At 47.6% G+C, this 16328-nt stretch overlaps 1 protein-coding gene and 1 pseudogene across 1 annotated transcript; one reads left to right on the top strand and one right to left on the bottom strand.

The window, feature by feature from the left end:
• The first annotated feature begins 2528 nt into the window (after positions 1-2528).
• Positions 2529-3128, top strand: LOC9651377. Its single transcript, XM_002992142.2, has 2 exons — positions 2529-2627; positions 2691-3128. Exons 1-2 carry the CDS (start codon positions 2568-2570, stop codon positions 2994-2996), a joined length of 366 nt encoding a protein of 121 aa, XP_002992188.1. The 5' UTR covers positions 2529-2567; the 3' UTR covers positions 2997-3128.
• Positions 3129-3965: 837 nt separating this feature from the next.
• On the bottom strand, positions 3966-5316 carry LOC9651378 (annotated as a pseudogene).
• Between the last annotated feature and the right edge of the window lie 11012 nt (positions 5317-16328).

A 16328-nucleotide genomic window follows, 5' to 3' on the forward strand; every position in this document is an offset into this window, starting at 1 on the left:
TTGTCCACATCAGTGAGTTTCCCTTCACGTTGAGAGTTCCTTGGCCCGTTGTTTAGGACTTTGAATTTTTGAATTGTTTGAACATATTGACTATCACTGGCTTCTTTTATTGTTGATTAGCTCGTTGCAAGCAGCTTCGCTTTCTTGTCCCCAGCAAATCTACTCTCTTATTGCTAACGCAAAGAAAAACCCTACCTAAACAAACTTACCTTGCGAGGGTGGAGAGAGGTGCGAAGCGTTCTACCTGGGCAGAGTGGACCGGACCGGCCAAGGGGCCAACCCAGTTATGTCTTTCAACGATGAACCCTAAACATGACCTAAATACCACTTTAAAAAAAAGGGGAAAAAAGGGGAAAACGGAGAGTTTTCTCAATTAGTCCAAAACGAAGCATCTTACCAGCTACTTAATTGGACGGATGACAGCCTGCTGGATGGCTCTTCCGTATGGACGGACTTGAGTTGCAGTTTGTGGTCCTAAGCGAATTGAAAGAGCAATGTTCTTCACAATACAAAAAGAATGCCCGTGATCATGAATTTGATGCTTGTAGCATTGTGTTCATGAGATTTGATCCTATTTAGCAATCAAACATTAATTTGGCTTCTTCTCGTGCTGTGCTGCAGTTTCATCCACGCCACCATGAATCTGCACGAAGCTCGCCAGCCCTTGTCCACTGCCGAACAGGAATTAAGCAATTCGTAAACTTCTTTAACGAGTAGACGCTTCTTGCCATGCCTGTGAGATAGCATTCGCTTCTTACTTCGGTTAGTTCGTCTGGCAGTCCGGATCTCTTTCGGTGTCTTTCCTTTGATCGAGCTAGAGTCAACTGGTCAAGTCCACCAGTGGTTTCATGTCAAGACTTTCAGTCGCCAACGTGAGCTCACACAACGTCTTGGGGTTTAGCAAAATGAACTTTTCATCGAAAAACTTCCTCTCCAAGGAAGATCTCGAGGCACGAAACCATGAATTCCAACCAGCGATGTGACCTATGCGGCAGTACGTACTCGAATAGCAACTGAGATTAATTTGACTTGTCCTTGGGACAGCATCCGTTGAACAAGACCTCGCGGTGGACGAGAGGCATTTCACCTGGTTGCGCCGTGGCCCGTGAAGAGAAACGTTGCCGCAAAATATGCCCAATGCGGGCATATGCGATCACCATCGTAGTCCACCCTCTCCTGTAGAGAATCAAAGGTTTTTCCCTCCCCAGAAACGCAATTGTCATCGCAAAAGGCCCGTAACAGGATTTTCGAAGAGAAGACATTGGGATCCTGAATCGAGTGAAAGACCTTGATCGCCTCGTCAATGTGCCCAAACCGGGCATGTAGTGATAGCAAGAGGTTACACAAGAATGTGCACTGCCGGAGCTTAGCTCGTCTTTGGTTCTTGAGAATAATCTCTGGCTGCCATGGAGAGAAGAAAGACTTGGTTGACGTGAGACCTGAAGAGTTCGTGTATAAAACGCACCAAGAAGAGCCACATCAAATTCCCATGGACTCAAAGCCTTGTCTCCCACCAAGGAATGGGAGTGACAATACGCATTATGGTTTTCTTTTCTTGGTGGGAGATCTTTCGCAAACAATACGCAATATTATGAACTTCCATGTCTTGTCTGCATGTCTCTGAGAAGGCATACCTGAGTCCAGCCGCTATCAATTCGGCAATCATAACGACAGGTAACACTACGTGTTTTCCAGAAGAAAACAATCAATTCTTTTCTCTTGTTTTGCAGCAGGTTTTGTCACTGATAACTCTGTGGAGCCGATCAAAGACGCAGGATTGCTCTCCGGCACCTTCGGTGGAGACCACATCAATCCAAACGTGGCTGCTCATCCGGGCCTCGTCTACAATGCCAAGGCGCCCGAATTCACGGACTTTCTGTGTGGATTGAGGCAGGAAATACGAAACGTCTCCACTTTCGCAAACTTGAAACCATCTATTCCACACGACAACGCAGCAATCTCAACTATCCCTCCATCGGGATCTCTTTGCTCAAAGGAAAGAGGATCATCCACCGGCGAGTGACAAACGTAGACGACGACGCTACCACGTACCGAGCAACAAGCGTGGAGGCTCCGATATCTTCCAAATGGCTCGCAAAGATAAAGTATCCTTCATCTTGAGGAATTTATGTGCTTTTCGATTTTACGTCTACCAGCAGTGTGGACATACTGGATAATCTTCGCGATTCTATCTATGGGCACGTAGAAATCGATGTCTCCTGGAGTCTCTTCGTAGCGGTCTTGCCCCAAAAAGGGTGTCTAAGTTTCGATCCCATTTATAATCTAGCAAATCAAAAGAAACACGCAAACTCCTAAAAATGTCACCGTGTTGGAACGTTGAAAAATCATAAACTGAGCTAAATTTCAATATTTACGTGTATAGTAGTGTAGTCGATGTAGTAGAAATTTTGCATTCTAGCCGCAATGTGGAGTCATGTACTAGCTGAGTAGTCAAGATAAGCGTCGCTCCCAGGACTATATAAACAAGGCCTTTCCAGAGCTCAACTCATCTCTAGTTAAAGTTGTTTACTCATTTTCTTCTTGGTTATTTCTTGTTCTATCTCATTATGGCATTTCGCGAGGTTTTCTTCCTGTGTATGCTGGTCTCGACCCTCTCCATCACCCAGGTAAGAAACTCTCATTCACTTGTCCCGCAAGAAGCTCACAATTTGGATATCTTACTCTTACAGGCTTGCCAGTTTTCTCGATCCTGCACTGATATCACCTTCGACAGGAATTCGACCGTGATGAGAGCCATTTGTAGCACATCCAATTTGGAAAGGAGGAACGCCTCCATCGATGTGAACAATTGCGTGGGCAGCAGCAATGGTGTCCTCGACTGCTCATCCAACTTTGCCTCACGATGCATCAACATCAGCTTCAATGGGCTCAACGTGGCTGCCCGTTGCAACCGCGGGGATGGCGTTCTCGTCTCTTCCACTCGCAACCTCGACGATTGCATCCAGAACGTCGAGGGAGTTCTCCAGTGCTGCTAGATCCTTTTGGATGATCAAATTATATCCATATGATGAAAGATGAATAACTGAGTGATCTCCCACATGATCTCTCCTTGTTTGGCACGTATGTGTCGCTGTTCTAATCAAATAAAACTTACTCACGGAAGTTGTGGGGCTTTTAAGACAGACTTACTTGTACAACTTTTTTTCAATTTGTATAATGAAAATACTACAAAGACAAATCGATTTATATTAAAGGTATATTATTTCTAATAAATGACAATTTTAAAGTCTATGGTCCCTCCTTATTAATGTGCCGTTTCATCAAGGATTAAAATCATAAATGTAGTCGACATGGGCTTGCTGCTCCTGATCACCAAAGATGATTGACAACACACGATCATACATGTCAAGAATATTGTCTTCAAATACAGGATTATTTTACCTCTGGTTCGGCAATTTTTGGGGTGGAATTGGACAATGGCGACCAATCCAGCAGATTAGCAATCGTAAAAAAGACAAAAAGATTAAATCACGTACGAATCAGGTTACACGCTTGGACAGACACACATGCAAGCGAGTGCAGACATGGACCATGATGTTTCAAAAGAAACACAGAGATCATCAAATCCAATCGACGCATATTCAATCGAGATTGAAGAACAGGCGTACCTGTTTCATTCTTCACTGGCCGAGAGGTCACAGTAGCAGCCACCAAGAGGACGAAAAAGAAAAAACTTAGTGTGCGAGACATGATCTAGAGTTCCTCTTGCAAAGAAAATATATCAAAGAGAGACCGATGATATGATCAGCGTTTGTGTTGATATCGTATATATGCTGCCGAGAAAAGGTCAAGCACTGAAGAACCGCCACGTCGACATGCAAAGCGGCAGTTTTGACTGGATGGCTGGAAACCAGACTTCCAGTTAGCTTTTCCCTCTCCAATTTTACTGGAATTCACTCGCGATAATTCTTTTCATATGCTAATGTTTATTAACTTCTGCACTTTCAAAATTCTAGAAGCGTTGCCATCAAAATGGCTAGAGCTCCCAAGATCCTGGAGGGACTTCCACTGTTTCCACCCGATCTTTCGTCAGCTTGGAAAGCAGGATAGTTCCGGCACTCCAGTGATTTCACAATGTCTCCAAGGTGACTATCACCATACACATCTTGGTTGCGGTACCAGTTCTTCACCTAAAGAGAAAAAGAGCAAAATCAAGAGGTTGAGCTCTCGGGGTTACCTCCAATAGGCCGTGACCAAAGCTTCCATCTCGCAGCGTGCTCCATTCCGGCTGCCTGTCCCAGCAGAATTGATTCGCCGCTGGCCCAGAGCCGAAGTTTTGAGCACAAACTCCACCGGATTGGGGGACGTTGTCCTCAGGCTTGGGGCACTTCCCCGGATCGTCAGCGTGCTCCGTGTCCACTCTCGTTCTATTGCCGCCATCTCCCACCATGATGTAGAGCGCGGGTCCAGCTCGTAAGTGTAACTCTGTTCATCCTCTCATAGGCATGGACCTGGAAGAACACCAAGGATTCCTGTCGAGATCGAGAAGAGAGAGGGATTTACATGGCCATTGGACAATGTCGACGCCGGCATTGTAGAGAAGCTCCTCCATTTCGAGACGCATGCACTCGACCTCGCGGTAGTGGGAGCTGTAGCTATTGTACCACGGCGGATGCCACGATCCAGGGCGTGAGGAGCCTGTTGACGCGATCCTCCCAGCATCAGGAAGTGGATGCCGCCGACATCGAACGAGTACTAAAGGCTGGAACCTGGCCTTGTATGTTTTGCCCGGGGCTCGATCTCGTGGTTGGCACCTCCTCCATGAATCTGGGAGCAAGGAAATCAGGGATTGGATTGCGGATTTATAGTCTTGCTCTCTCTCACCTCCCCTGGGGATGATAAGTCTCCCGGATTGGCGCGTCTGGAAATGCACAGCTAAAGCAGGGCGATCCAGTGCCATTGGTGATGTATTGATCCGAGTATGTGAGATCGCCCACCATGAGGAGGAGCGAGGGATCGTTTCGGATGACGTGATCGACCGTGGCGCTCGAGTTGTAAGTGAGTCCCAGATCGTACCAGCTCAAGATCTCCCTCCTCACCTGGAACAGCACAAACAAGGAATGTCAAGCTCTCTCGCTCGAGCTCTGGAAGAGTTACCTCGTCTGCACTGCTCCGGCTCTCAAACTCTTGAATGTAAGTTGGAGAGCCCTTCGAACAGCACAGTGCCTGATTGCCCGACTTGGGCGATGCATTTGATGACCGAGCCGCAAAAACTTCCCTCCTCCTCGTCTTGTTGGTCATCGAGATCTCGCCTCCTAGAGCAGCAGCAGCAGTAGTAGCAGCCATGGCTTCCATCCCAGCAACTAAGTGGCTGATTTCTCGATGCCACAAAAGGAAGCTTTAAAATAATCCTCCTCGAAGAAAGAAGAAACTCGTCACCTCACTGGAGGTGTCGCTTGATCTTCATCATGTCCCAGTCCTTCTCTGCGAGAGCTCCAAGCATGAGGATGGACTGCGCGCCGGCTCGAGCTCGCCCACCATCTCCGCGGCGCGCTCCGCCCGCTCCACGTCGCCATGTATCCGGCACCCGCTCAGCAACGTCATCCAGCCCGTGACGCACTGCTCGAACGGCATCGTCTCCACGAGCTCCTCGGCGTCCTGGAGCCAGCCGCAGCGTCCCCAGCCAGCAGATCCACCAGGCACATATAATGCTCCCACAGCAACTCCACCTCGCTTTCGCAAACAACACGCAATATTGTATTATGAACTTTGCTCCATAACAACAGATTCGACCATCTGTGGGCGTAGCCGTCTTGAATAACCATGCGAGTGCTTCTGAGGCTTTGTTCACAGCGGTAGCTCAAGTGTGCAATAAATTGGTATCGGTCACATTTGACAATGGCTTCTAGCGTGATCTTATTTCTGCCGATGTTGTGCCACGCTTACGTTTGAAGCTGCTACCACACCCTCAACCGTACGAGGTCAAATGGTTGCAGAAGAGCCATGTTCTTCGAGTCACACAACAGTCCCGTGTTTGGTTTTCAATCAACAGTTCTCCGATGAAGCGCTTCTGGATGGACGTCGCGGGAATCATCCTCAGCAAACCATATCAATGGATGAGGCGACCTCAGTACGACGCATTTGCAAATACATACTTTTTGAGGAAGGACGATAAGAGGTGGCTACTGCGGGCGTCGTCACCTACAAACAAAACTCCACAATCGTTATTGATTTCTGCAAAAGAACCGGTCGTTAACATCGGAGAATGGTGGCATTGCTTTTGTGGCGTATCTCAGAGAATGAAGCGAAAGTTCTGAACACGTTCAAACTGCTGCACATGGATTATCAGCTGTTGATCGTCAGCGTATCCAGGCAGTCGTTAATCGCTTTCGAGATGTTTTACCTGAGGAACTTCCATTCGTGCTATCGATCTGAACAAGATTGAGTTTGTTCCTGGAGCGAGACTTCCAAATCATCGACCTTACAGAATGTCGCAAACAGAAGCGACTGAGATGATATGACAGGTACGAGAGTTGCTGAGTCCCAAAGGTTTGATTCAGCGCAGTGTTTCACCCTGCTCAAGTCCGCTGTTATTTGTTCCAAAGCCCGACGTTCTTTGAGGATGTGCAATGATTTTCGTCTCATCAATGATATATTGATCCGCAAGTGCCATCCTATTCCGACCTCTTCGACCTCTTCGATCTTGCTGCGGGCGCTTCTGTGTTCAACAAATTGGATCTCCGTAGTGGATATCATCAAGTGTGCATTGCTCAAAACAATACTGGGAAGACTGCATTCTCAACACCTGAAGGCCTGTGTGAGTGGTTAGTCATGCCTTTTGGTTTGTGCAACGCACCTGCGACATTTGTGAGGATGATGAACGATGTATTTCGCAACGAGATTGGTAAGTTCGTCGCCATTTACTTCGACGATATTTGGTATATAGCAAGTTTGTGGAGGAGCATTTTCGTCATCTGGAGACTGTTCTCGACAAGCTTCGGAATGAAACATTATTTCTACATCCTAAGAAAAGCGACTTTGGGCTGTCGGAGGTAACTTGGGATTTAGACTTGCTGCAACAGGAACCACAGTTGATCCGGATAAAGTTCACGCAGTGTTGAGATGCTCCAATCTCCATGAGTTGCGCAGTTTCTTGTGCAGTTTCTTGTATCGCGATGCTTTTGCAAACTATTACAAAAAACTGTGATTAATTTGTTTACTAAAAAACCTTGCAAAGCTTACCTTGCGGCCTTTGCCAGAATTTCAATGTACAAAGTTTGCTGATGATCATGAGAGTCGGATGTCCGCGATAAGTCAGCTCCTGAACCTCCTTTCTTATCAGAGAAGAATCGAGGCAGCTGAATCTGGCTCCGGAAGGGCTTTCGGCTCTGGAGTGGTAAATGCAATTCTGCTGCTGAGTCAAGATCGATCATCGATCTTTGTTTGGCTTTGGTGCAGGATTTGACCGCCGTGCAGGAAGTTTCAAAGGGGATGTGAAGGATGAATCTGCCGATCCGGTGATTCAGATGGAGAAGTGATCACAGCCGATCATCGGGGCCATCAACGGGCTGGAAATCACCGTAAGAGGCTCATGCAGATGGTCACTTCCTGAAAAAGATATGCATCTGGAGGGTTAAATTGTGCCGGTTCGTGCAGCTCTTCTAGCAATTTAGTGTGGACGATTGGATCGACGTAAAGGTGTATGGTAACAATGATGCAGTTCCCAGCTCGACGTCCCAGGACGGCGAGAGGATCAACTAGCTCTCTTTATGAGGAGATGGCGAAGGTAACGTTAACGTATTAGCTTCTTTGCAAAGACTTTCAATTGGTGTTTTACTCTTTGATGGCATTTGTAGGAATTGTCCAGACAAAGCATCGAGATCAACTGTGGAATGTGTGGGCGTCGTCCGACGAGAATAGAGTACGAGATCGAGGTCGCGTCCTGCATTTGTTGGAGGACTGTGGGTAAGATGTGGAACGGAAATTGATGCGCTTGGTCTGAAGTTTCTGAACCTCTTCTCAAATCAGAACTTAAATATCTATGTACGGTACCCGACGTTGGATTTCGGTTGACAAGTACGAAGTCCTACATAAACCCAAGCCAAACAAACTGGAAGAAGTACGAGGGTAGCGTTTCGACTGCTTTCCAATTCTACGTGAAAGCAACGATTCAGGCAGGAATTCCAAAGGTGGCGGATGTTAGCAGGGAGTATGGATGTGTATGAGATAGTATTGAGAAGTCATGAAATTAACTGCGCCTGCCAGGACCCTAAACTTCAGTCCTGGTTTTGCTTGTCTGATCTTTCTCTTCTTTCTAATGTGGACACCTCAGATGCAGGAAACATCCGAAGGTAGATCAAAGGCGGCCAAATGAAATCTCTGCTGGTCAGGTGATGCCTTGGGAGTTTCTGCGTCCAGAGAGCAGCACCGCACGACTGATGTGGCAACCCTGCTCACTGTCCAATTGTTGAAGAGGAGGATGTTGAGACAGACCAGCTCTATTCGGTAAAGATTGGCAACGTCCAGTTTCCTTGAAAGTTGACGACCGGGAGCGATGTGCGATCCAGTCAACTTCAAAAAAGTCATGGGGTGTGAACTACAACGACAAACGTGAACATGGACGGTAAAGTTATTTGCTTTATGGAGTTGTATTCTTAACTCCTTATACCAGACTGCCAAAGGTAGAGAGCCAGGGAAGTGCAAAGACATCAGTGCAAACGAAATTCCCAGCACTGACTCACAGAGAAGCTGGCAGCATCTTCAGATGACTCAGTAGTGATTGTGAATGAAGAAACAGATGGATTGGAACAAGTTCAGATGACCACCCGTGATCAACTGATGGCCGTGGAAGAGCATGTGAGTGGACACCGGCTGCCAGGGATGACTTAGAGGATTCAGGACTGAATCTTCAATGCAATGGTCATCTCCATGCACGTTCAGGTAGAAACTCATCTGCAACATTGACTAGTCACTTTGGCTGATCATGGCAAAGAAGTTACAGGCCATGGTGTGGGACATGCAAGAGCAGGGAGTGGGCTGCAAAAGATGGTGGCTGGAAAGACACAAGCTCCTGTTGCAAAGCAGGACTGCTCGCGATCAAAGAGACGAGGTAATTTTGTTATTTGGCCTGGAAGGACATAATGCTTAATGAAAGCCAGCACTAATGCTGTGTATGCTTCCACAGTCATATTTTCAGCCTCACGTTGGCCCTTCTTCGTTCCTTCTTTTTCGTTGGTCTTCTTCTACTTCAGTCTGGGCATAGTCCAGCAGTTAGATGATGATATGTGTAAACGCATCAAGACAGGCATACCTCAGCTATGAATCCTTCCCTTGCTTCGGCAGCTTCCCCCCAACCCTTCTTGCTTAAAAAGAGTGAACACAACAAAGATATCATGCCTCTCCCTTGTCCTGACGCATTATTGTCTTTATTCGATATGTCAGCAGGAATTGTCACGTCCAATGATGCAAGTTGGTTTTCAGTCATGAACCCCATGACTGGCGCCTTGAAGCGGTTGCCCAAGACGGTTGCAGGGGAAGTTTTTGCTGTTCTGCGGCTCCTGCAACTTAGTCGTGTTGGGCTATGTGTCGGTGTCTCTTTGGGTGTCCGACGAGGATGGCAGGTGCCCCACGAACCAGAACCACCACGAATTACCGGGTGTTTTTTCAGGTGGACGTGCAATACGCGCCTCCTGTTGCGACTCAGTGAGTTTGGGCTCCACAATCAGGGGCTACAGCCGGGCAAGGGACGCATGGGCGTTTTGGCATTTCAAGTCGTTGCCCCCACTGCCGGCGGAAGGAGGTTCGGATGATGCCGGATCGGTGTATGGCAGGCTGGACCCGTTCATGTACCGGTCCAAGCTGATGGCAGCAGGCATTGTGGTTGTGGGAAAACACGCTGGTGGTGTGCCCTTCGCAAGGCCTTGCTTCGCTCCAAAGTGGATGGTCATCGTGGAGGCGGCCGATGAAGAAGCTGATGAGCAGCGGCTGGAGTGGACGATTGTGTCCAGCATCGATGTGAGAGGCTTGTGCAGGAACGTGGAGCCCCATCACCTGCTTCCTTGCAAACGGGCTAACAACATGCTCTTTCTCCACTTGTTGGACCGACCGGTGGCCTTCAATCTGGACACTCGTGCTTGGCATTTGCACGTCCCTCGTTGGAACGTGAACCGAGAAGAGTCCGTATGGAACGTTGCCTACGTTCCCAGTTTAACTGCTCCGCCTGACAACGACGGCCGAGTAGAGAGTTCGCCGCAAACTGGAACCTGGCCGCCTGGATGCTTTCTGGATATGCCCGGAATGGGCATCTGGACAGAGCCAAGGAGATGTTTCGTTTCGAATTGCCGGTGAGGGATCTGGTTTCGTGGAATGTCATGCTTTCCGCGTAGAACACCAGGATGATGAATTGCGTGGAGGAGGAGAGGGCGGTGTTCGAGGAATCCCCGCAGCGGGATCTGGTGTCGTGGAACTCGATGCTGATGTTGTATGCCCGGAACGGTCACGCAGACGAGGCTAGTCAGATTTTCGGTGTGATGCCTCAGCGGGACGTATTTCGTGTGTTCTGCTTCTGTAGAGATCTCAAAGGATCGGAGGAAATGATGCCCGAGTGGAGCTCTGTGTCGTGGACGGCGATGCTGGCCACTTATGTCCAAGTCGGAGATATGACTCAAGCATCGGCATTTCAGCTGCAGATGACCCGGAAAGCCATTGCTTCTTGGAACACAATGCTGGCTGGGTATGCCCAGAACGGGTATCCCAGGCACGCCATGGAAACCTTTAGCAAGTTGCCGGACGAGACATGTTTTCTGTTTTCTTTGGCCGGATCGGTCTTGCTTTGTGAGTCTGAAAGTCAAATTTTGATGCCTCTTGCCCTAAGTTAATATTGATAAACTATACGATTTTAAAGCGTATTTTAGTACAAGTCAGCTAAACTAAACTAAAACAAAAAAATTATGCCAGGATTCGAACCTGGGGATAGGTTTACCTAATTATTTGGAGATTATTCCAAGTATAGAACCGTAAAACCTATTAAGTAGGCCCTAGCCTGGCTATGGCGGTGCATTTGTATTCGCGGCGTCGATCGATCATCCAGGTGAGTTGAGGAATTAGTGAGCAGTCTTCAACTATGGATCAACAATCAAGAATGTCTCCTCTCATTCTGGTGGAGACGAGTGCGGCCCAAGGCACTGAATGCGCTCACCAAGTCGATGCTAGAAGGTGCGGCAGGATTTTTCCTGTTGCAGGTACGGCCGGAAAAATCCTGCCGCCATTTTGGTGCGACCAAAAACGTAAATGTTTTTTAAGTAACATTCAGGACAATTTGAGCTTGTTTTGAAATCGATTTTTAGAAAAATGTATTTTCAGAATTTGTCGAAGATTTTCTGAAAGTTCTCGACTATTACGCAAGAACGTTGTAAGGGTTGAGAATGCCTTTAGGATCCAAGAGCTTCTTCATGTTCTTCATCAATTGCACTTAGTAAGGGAAAGCTTATCAGAAAAAAACCAAGGAAGTGCTGATTATTTACGGATTTAGGGCTTCTGCTGTGAGCTTTTGTCTGCACCAAACGCTGCCTTTGTGATCTCGATGAGGAGATAGAACAGTTCATTTAGGCAATGGATGACAATACTGATCTATTATGAGTGACTGAAGATCAACTAATAACAAAAAACTAAAGAACGGAAGAAGGTTTACCTCATCAAAAGCAAAGGGTTGAGTTCATGGCACCGAGATTCAGTATAATCTGCTTGATTATATATCAAATTGCAACATTCTTGGAAAATTAAAAGATATCCAATTACCTCATCAAACGTCCAGTGTGACCAACTTGAGAAACCTGATTTACTACTGTAGCAAATTTCCGAAACCTTCATCCACAATTTACAAACTAAATCTAGTTCACACCTGATTCGTGGTATGTGGACGAAGCAGTAGGCGACTAGAACCCTTAGACTTGCGCATCTAGTCGGTGTCCAGTTCATCCTGATCACAACCTTGTATGATTGAACAGAAAAGGAACTCGCATTTATGAGCTCTCACTCAATCCACCTTGAACTGTACCAAAAACGAAGAAAAATGATCAGAAAAGAACCGGACGAATCCAACGATTATCGGATACGTACCAATTCATTGCAGAAGCCTTCCAGCCGGATTTTCACTGAAGAACTCTAAAGTAGAAGACATTTTATATAATTTTTAAAAATAATTGCACGTTGTTTGAGGGATATTCTTCCTGCTTGAACCGATCACGCCCGCTTACTGAGACTCCAGTGGGTCATTCAGCTCGTGAATTTTTTGCTTCTTTTTGTCAAAATTCAAATTTGACTTTACTAGAGTAGTCGTTTGCGTTTGGGAAGTAATCTCTAAACCTGCATTGCTTGGACCTCGGACTCTGTCGAATCTTCGCTCCCATACATTCGAACAAGCAGATTACATGGTGTTTTCGCTGAGGCGAAAAGCATCAGAAATTGCGGGCAAATTCCTGTTCCTTTGGAAGGAAATAAATATTATAGTATTTATTAGATATATTTAATATTCAATATATTTAATATATATTCAAAATATATCACAATACATAGCATATATATGGTATTTATGCTGATGCCAAGAGCATGGTGTTACGCTCGGCCTCAAAGTTGGGTGCCACAGCCTGGTTATAAATCTTGACACCTTTCAAGGAACCTGTGAAGAAGGAATTGCCCGAGCGAGAATCCCAACCCAGAAACACCGGGATAGATGCATCCAAGCTCCTCACCACAGTGCCACTTTTAGAAGCTGACAGCTCGCCATCAATGTAGATCTGCCCCACACCGTTATCACGCACGGCCACAATGTGGTGCCACTCGCCGTCGTTGATGGCAGAAGACGCAGAGAAGTCGAACTGAGTCGCAGAATTCCCATACACAAAGAAGTGAGGCTTGCCATGGACCAAGTAGAGCAAGTATTCGCCATTGAAACCGTTTGTTGTGCTGCTTTGCGGGCTCCTTTGCTGGATGATGATCGCTCGTGAAATTTTACCAGCACTTGGGGGCACCTTCACCCACGCATGGATGGAGAAGGATGTCTTGCCAGACAGAGAGGGTTTTGTTCCTAGCGCCACCTTGCCAGCGCCGTCGAAGGTAAGTCCGCCGTCGGGATTCCACGTCGTTGATCCCTCGATGCTCCCGGTTGCTCCGTTCCAGGACGAATCCTTTGCAGAGACTCCACTCTTGTCATCCAGCTTCCACCATGCCACGAGAGCTTCTGGCCAGGTGCTGAGATACCTGATCTCTTCCTGTTCTAGAGCTCGGCTGTAGATCTTTGCCCCCATCAAGGAACCCGTGAGGAATGAGGTGTTGTCGCGCGCATCAGCACCCATGAACACGGGGATAGTTACATCCAAATACTTGATGTCGCCGCTTGCAGAGGCCGATAGCTTGCCATCAATGTAGATCTGGCCCTCGGCCTGATCACGAACGGCTACGATGTGGTGCCATCCACCGTCGTTGATGGCAGCTGAGGCAGAGAATCTGAATTGATCTCCGGAGTCCGAACACACCCAGAACCGGGGCTTGCCTTCAAACAGACTGAGCTGATATCCTCCGTCGGAGCCACTTGTGATGCTGCTCGGTGGACTCCTTTGCTGGATGATGACTTGTTCTGAAGTACTGGTAACATATATCCACAAGGCGATGGAGAAGGATGTCTTGCCTCTGATGGAGGGACTTGCACCGAGTGACACCGTCCCTGCACCTCCAAAGGAAAGCCCATTGCCGTTGTTCCAGGATCCTCCTTTGAGTTCCCCATTCGCTGCATGCCCAGACGAATCTTGCACTTTGGAGCCGCTCGTCTCATCCATCTTCCACCAGCCCAGGAGAGAAGCGGGACGGAGGGTTACATATCCTGTGGAGCTTCTCAAGAGGGAATTCTGGATAGTGTACTTGAGATGGTCGAGGAACAATCCTGCTGCCAAAGACGGCGTGTAAGTAATCTGGTTCCTGCTAGAGTTTGAGATGCTAGTGGCACTGCCCAAAGCCGAAGGAGACTGGACCAAGGCGATCGTGAGTGATTTGACGTCGGCATCCAGATCGTTGGCCAGAACGTCCAGGCTCTTGAAGCAAGAGCAACAGGTGCAATTCTGCGGGATGTCGATCGCATCCATATTCGCACGGGGTGGACGGGCAACCGTAATGTTGCTTGCAAGGCGAGGAACACCAGACTTGTAGCGCAGGATCTTGGCAAGCTCGGAAGACGAGAAACGGGAGAGCTGGTTGTCGGACATGATAGTCGGTCCCTCGGGCCGTCCACCACCTTCGTAGTGGCTAGATCCCCAGTTGTGACCAGCCTCGTGCCGCCAGATGACCGTGAAATCTCCGTTTGCAGTAGCGCTGATGGCCGAGTATCCCACCGGCTTAGCCGCCGTTGCTACCCATGCCAGGCCTCCGTTAGCCCGAGGATGGGCAACCAAGCAGAGCTTGTGAGTGTTCCCTACCACGGAAGCAATGGCACCTCTCCATTGTTTCTCCACCCTGTCGAGCAAGACTCCGGTCTTGGGGTTTTCATATGGATCTTGGGACTGACTTGCACGGATCACCACTTTCCCAATCGTGTGAAGAATGGAAGCATCTCGGAGGAAGGGCATATTCGCAGACAGGATGGAGAACTCTGCCATGTTCACTGTGTTCTCGACGCTGGAACCTGTTGAAAGGTAGTACAAGTAAGTAGCATCCACTCCGACTTCCGCTACGAAGAGTACAGCGTCGGATTTAGAAGCAGGAACGAGGCTGGTTGGCCACTGGGGATTCGAGTTCCAACCCGTGGTTCCCCTCACCGAGGCCTCGCCTCCGGTGCTGCTCCACTCCACCCCGTTCTCGAAGCTGATTCGACAAAGCAGAGTTCCGTTGACGTTGAGCAAGGCCGTGGCCATGGCACCGGGGTGGTCTCTTACTGAACCCAGGTACGTACGAGAAGGTGGGATGTTGTCGTATGAGAGAAAGCTGCCAGTGTCATTCTGCACTAGCACGCCAAAGTTGGGACTGCGGATTGAGAAGGGCTTCAAGTCCACCGTCACTTTGTCCCCGCCACTGCTGATGGTTCGAACCAGATCATCCTGCTGCTCGGCGCTTCTTGCGACTAGGAAGAGCAGAAGAAGAGTGATGAGAACAAGGCGAAACATTTTCTTGGATCTGCAGAGAAACGAATGCAAAGTGGGTTTTATAGTCGCTAGCTTGGCTGGCCTTATAGTGACACTGGGCCCAAGCGAAGGCTGTGCGCCACATATATTGATATACGCTCACAGCCGCATATCTGATATATGTCACCATATGTCACAGACTCGAGTCGCGACATGCCCGATGGTATACTGGTCCCAAACCAAGACATGACTATGGTACGGTCTATATTCGATTCTCTAGATATTTTCCAGCTGTAAAGCTTGGAATCCGTAGACCTAATAAACATAACTTGACAACAAAAGTACTGACTACTTTTTGAGACGTGTTTGTGAGTTTCGTGTGGATGGACGGGTACCAAGGTAGGTGGCACATATATCCAGGCCAGCGCTGCTTATCATCTAGATCTGGTGAGAGCTTGGGATCTTTAGGTATTTAGATACGAATATCTTGCATTGCTCCAGTACCGCTTTCAAAATGACCAGCACTGATCTTCAAATCCAGCAAACCAGCGGAGAAATAAACACTTGACAAGAAATCACAAGTTCCTTTTTAAGTTGGGAGGCTTGATTCGCTGGGCAAGACGTCCAACATGAACTTGGCCATGATTGGCTTAAACACACAAGGCCCATCAAGTTTGAATGTGTAAGTGCCGGGATTGACAGATGATTGACGTAAACCATCCAAGCAAAACAAACAAGTTCACGTCAGGTGCTTAATCCCACTAATATACACCCATGCCAGTGTGTAATCAACCTGGTACAATCCTCAGCTCTTGTAGCGCTGGTGCTTCCACAAAGAATCTTGTTGCTGAGCCAAACGCGCATCTTACCGTGCTTTGGCAACGTGTTTAACCCCATGCTTAATGAATCTGGAGCTGGTTAACTGTCATGGTTTAAAGGAGTTAAATGTCAAAAACAAAGTTTCCAGGGTGCAAGTAGCTGGGCGCGCAATGGTTTGTAGATGGCAAAGAATGAGTAGGGTCCCATTGTTGTCTCAAATATACGAATAAACAATCTCAAATGGGTTTACGGTTATAATTTAGTCTAAGAATATTCCTAGTAGACCATTGAAATAAATTGATTGATTGATTAACATGAATTAATTAATATTAGTTTTGTGTCTATTAATTTTTATCTTATGTTTTGTCTATAAACACCTGTTTAATCTCTCTAAAACAAAGGGCTTTTCTGTTTCACCACCTGTCTCCAAGTTAGTTTTCA

This window comes from Selaginella moellendorffii, unplaced genomic scaffold, assembly GCF_000143415.4.
Source record: "Selaginella moellendorffii unplaced genomic scaffold, v1.0 SELMOscaffold_130, whole genome shotgun sequence".
Taxonomy (NCBI): Eukaryota; Viridiplantae; Streptophyta; class Lycopodiopsida; order Selaginellales; family Selaginellaceae; genus Selaginella; species Selaginella moellendorffii.

Excerpts from the sequence above, each read along its gene's own strand:
- LOC9651377 (XM_002992142.2), top strand. The coding sequence starts at position 2,568 with ATGGCATTTCGCGAGGTTTTCTTCCTGTGTATGCTGGTCTCGACCCTC. Across the intron at positions 2,628-2,690 it reads CGACCCTCTCCATCACCCAG|GCTTGCCAGTTTTCTCGATC; the intron begins GTAAGAAACTCT and ends TTACTCTTACAG.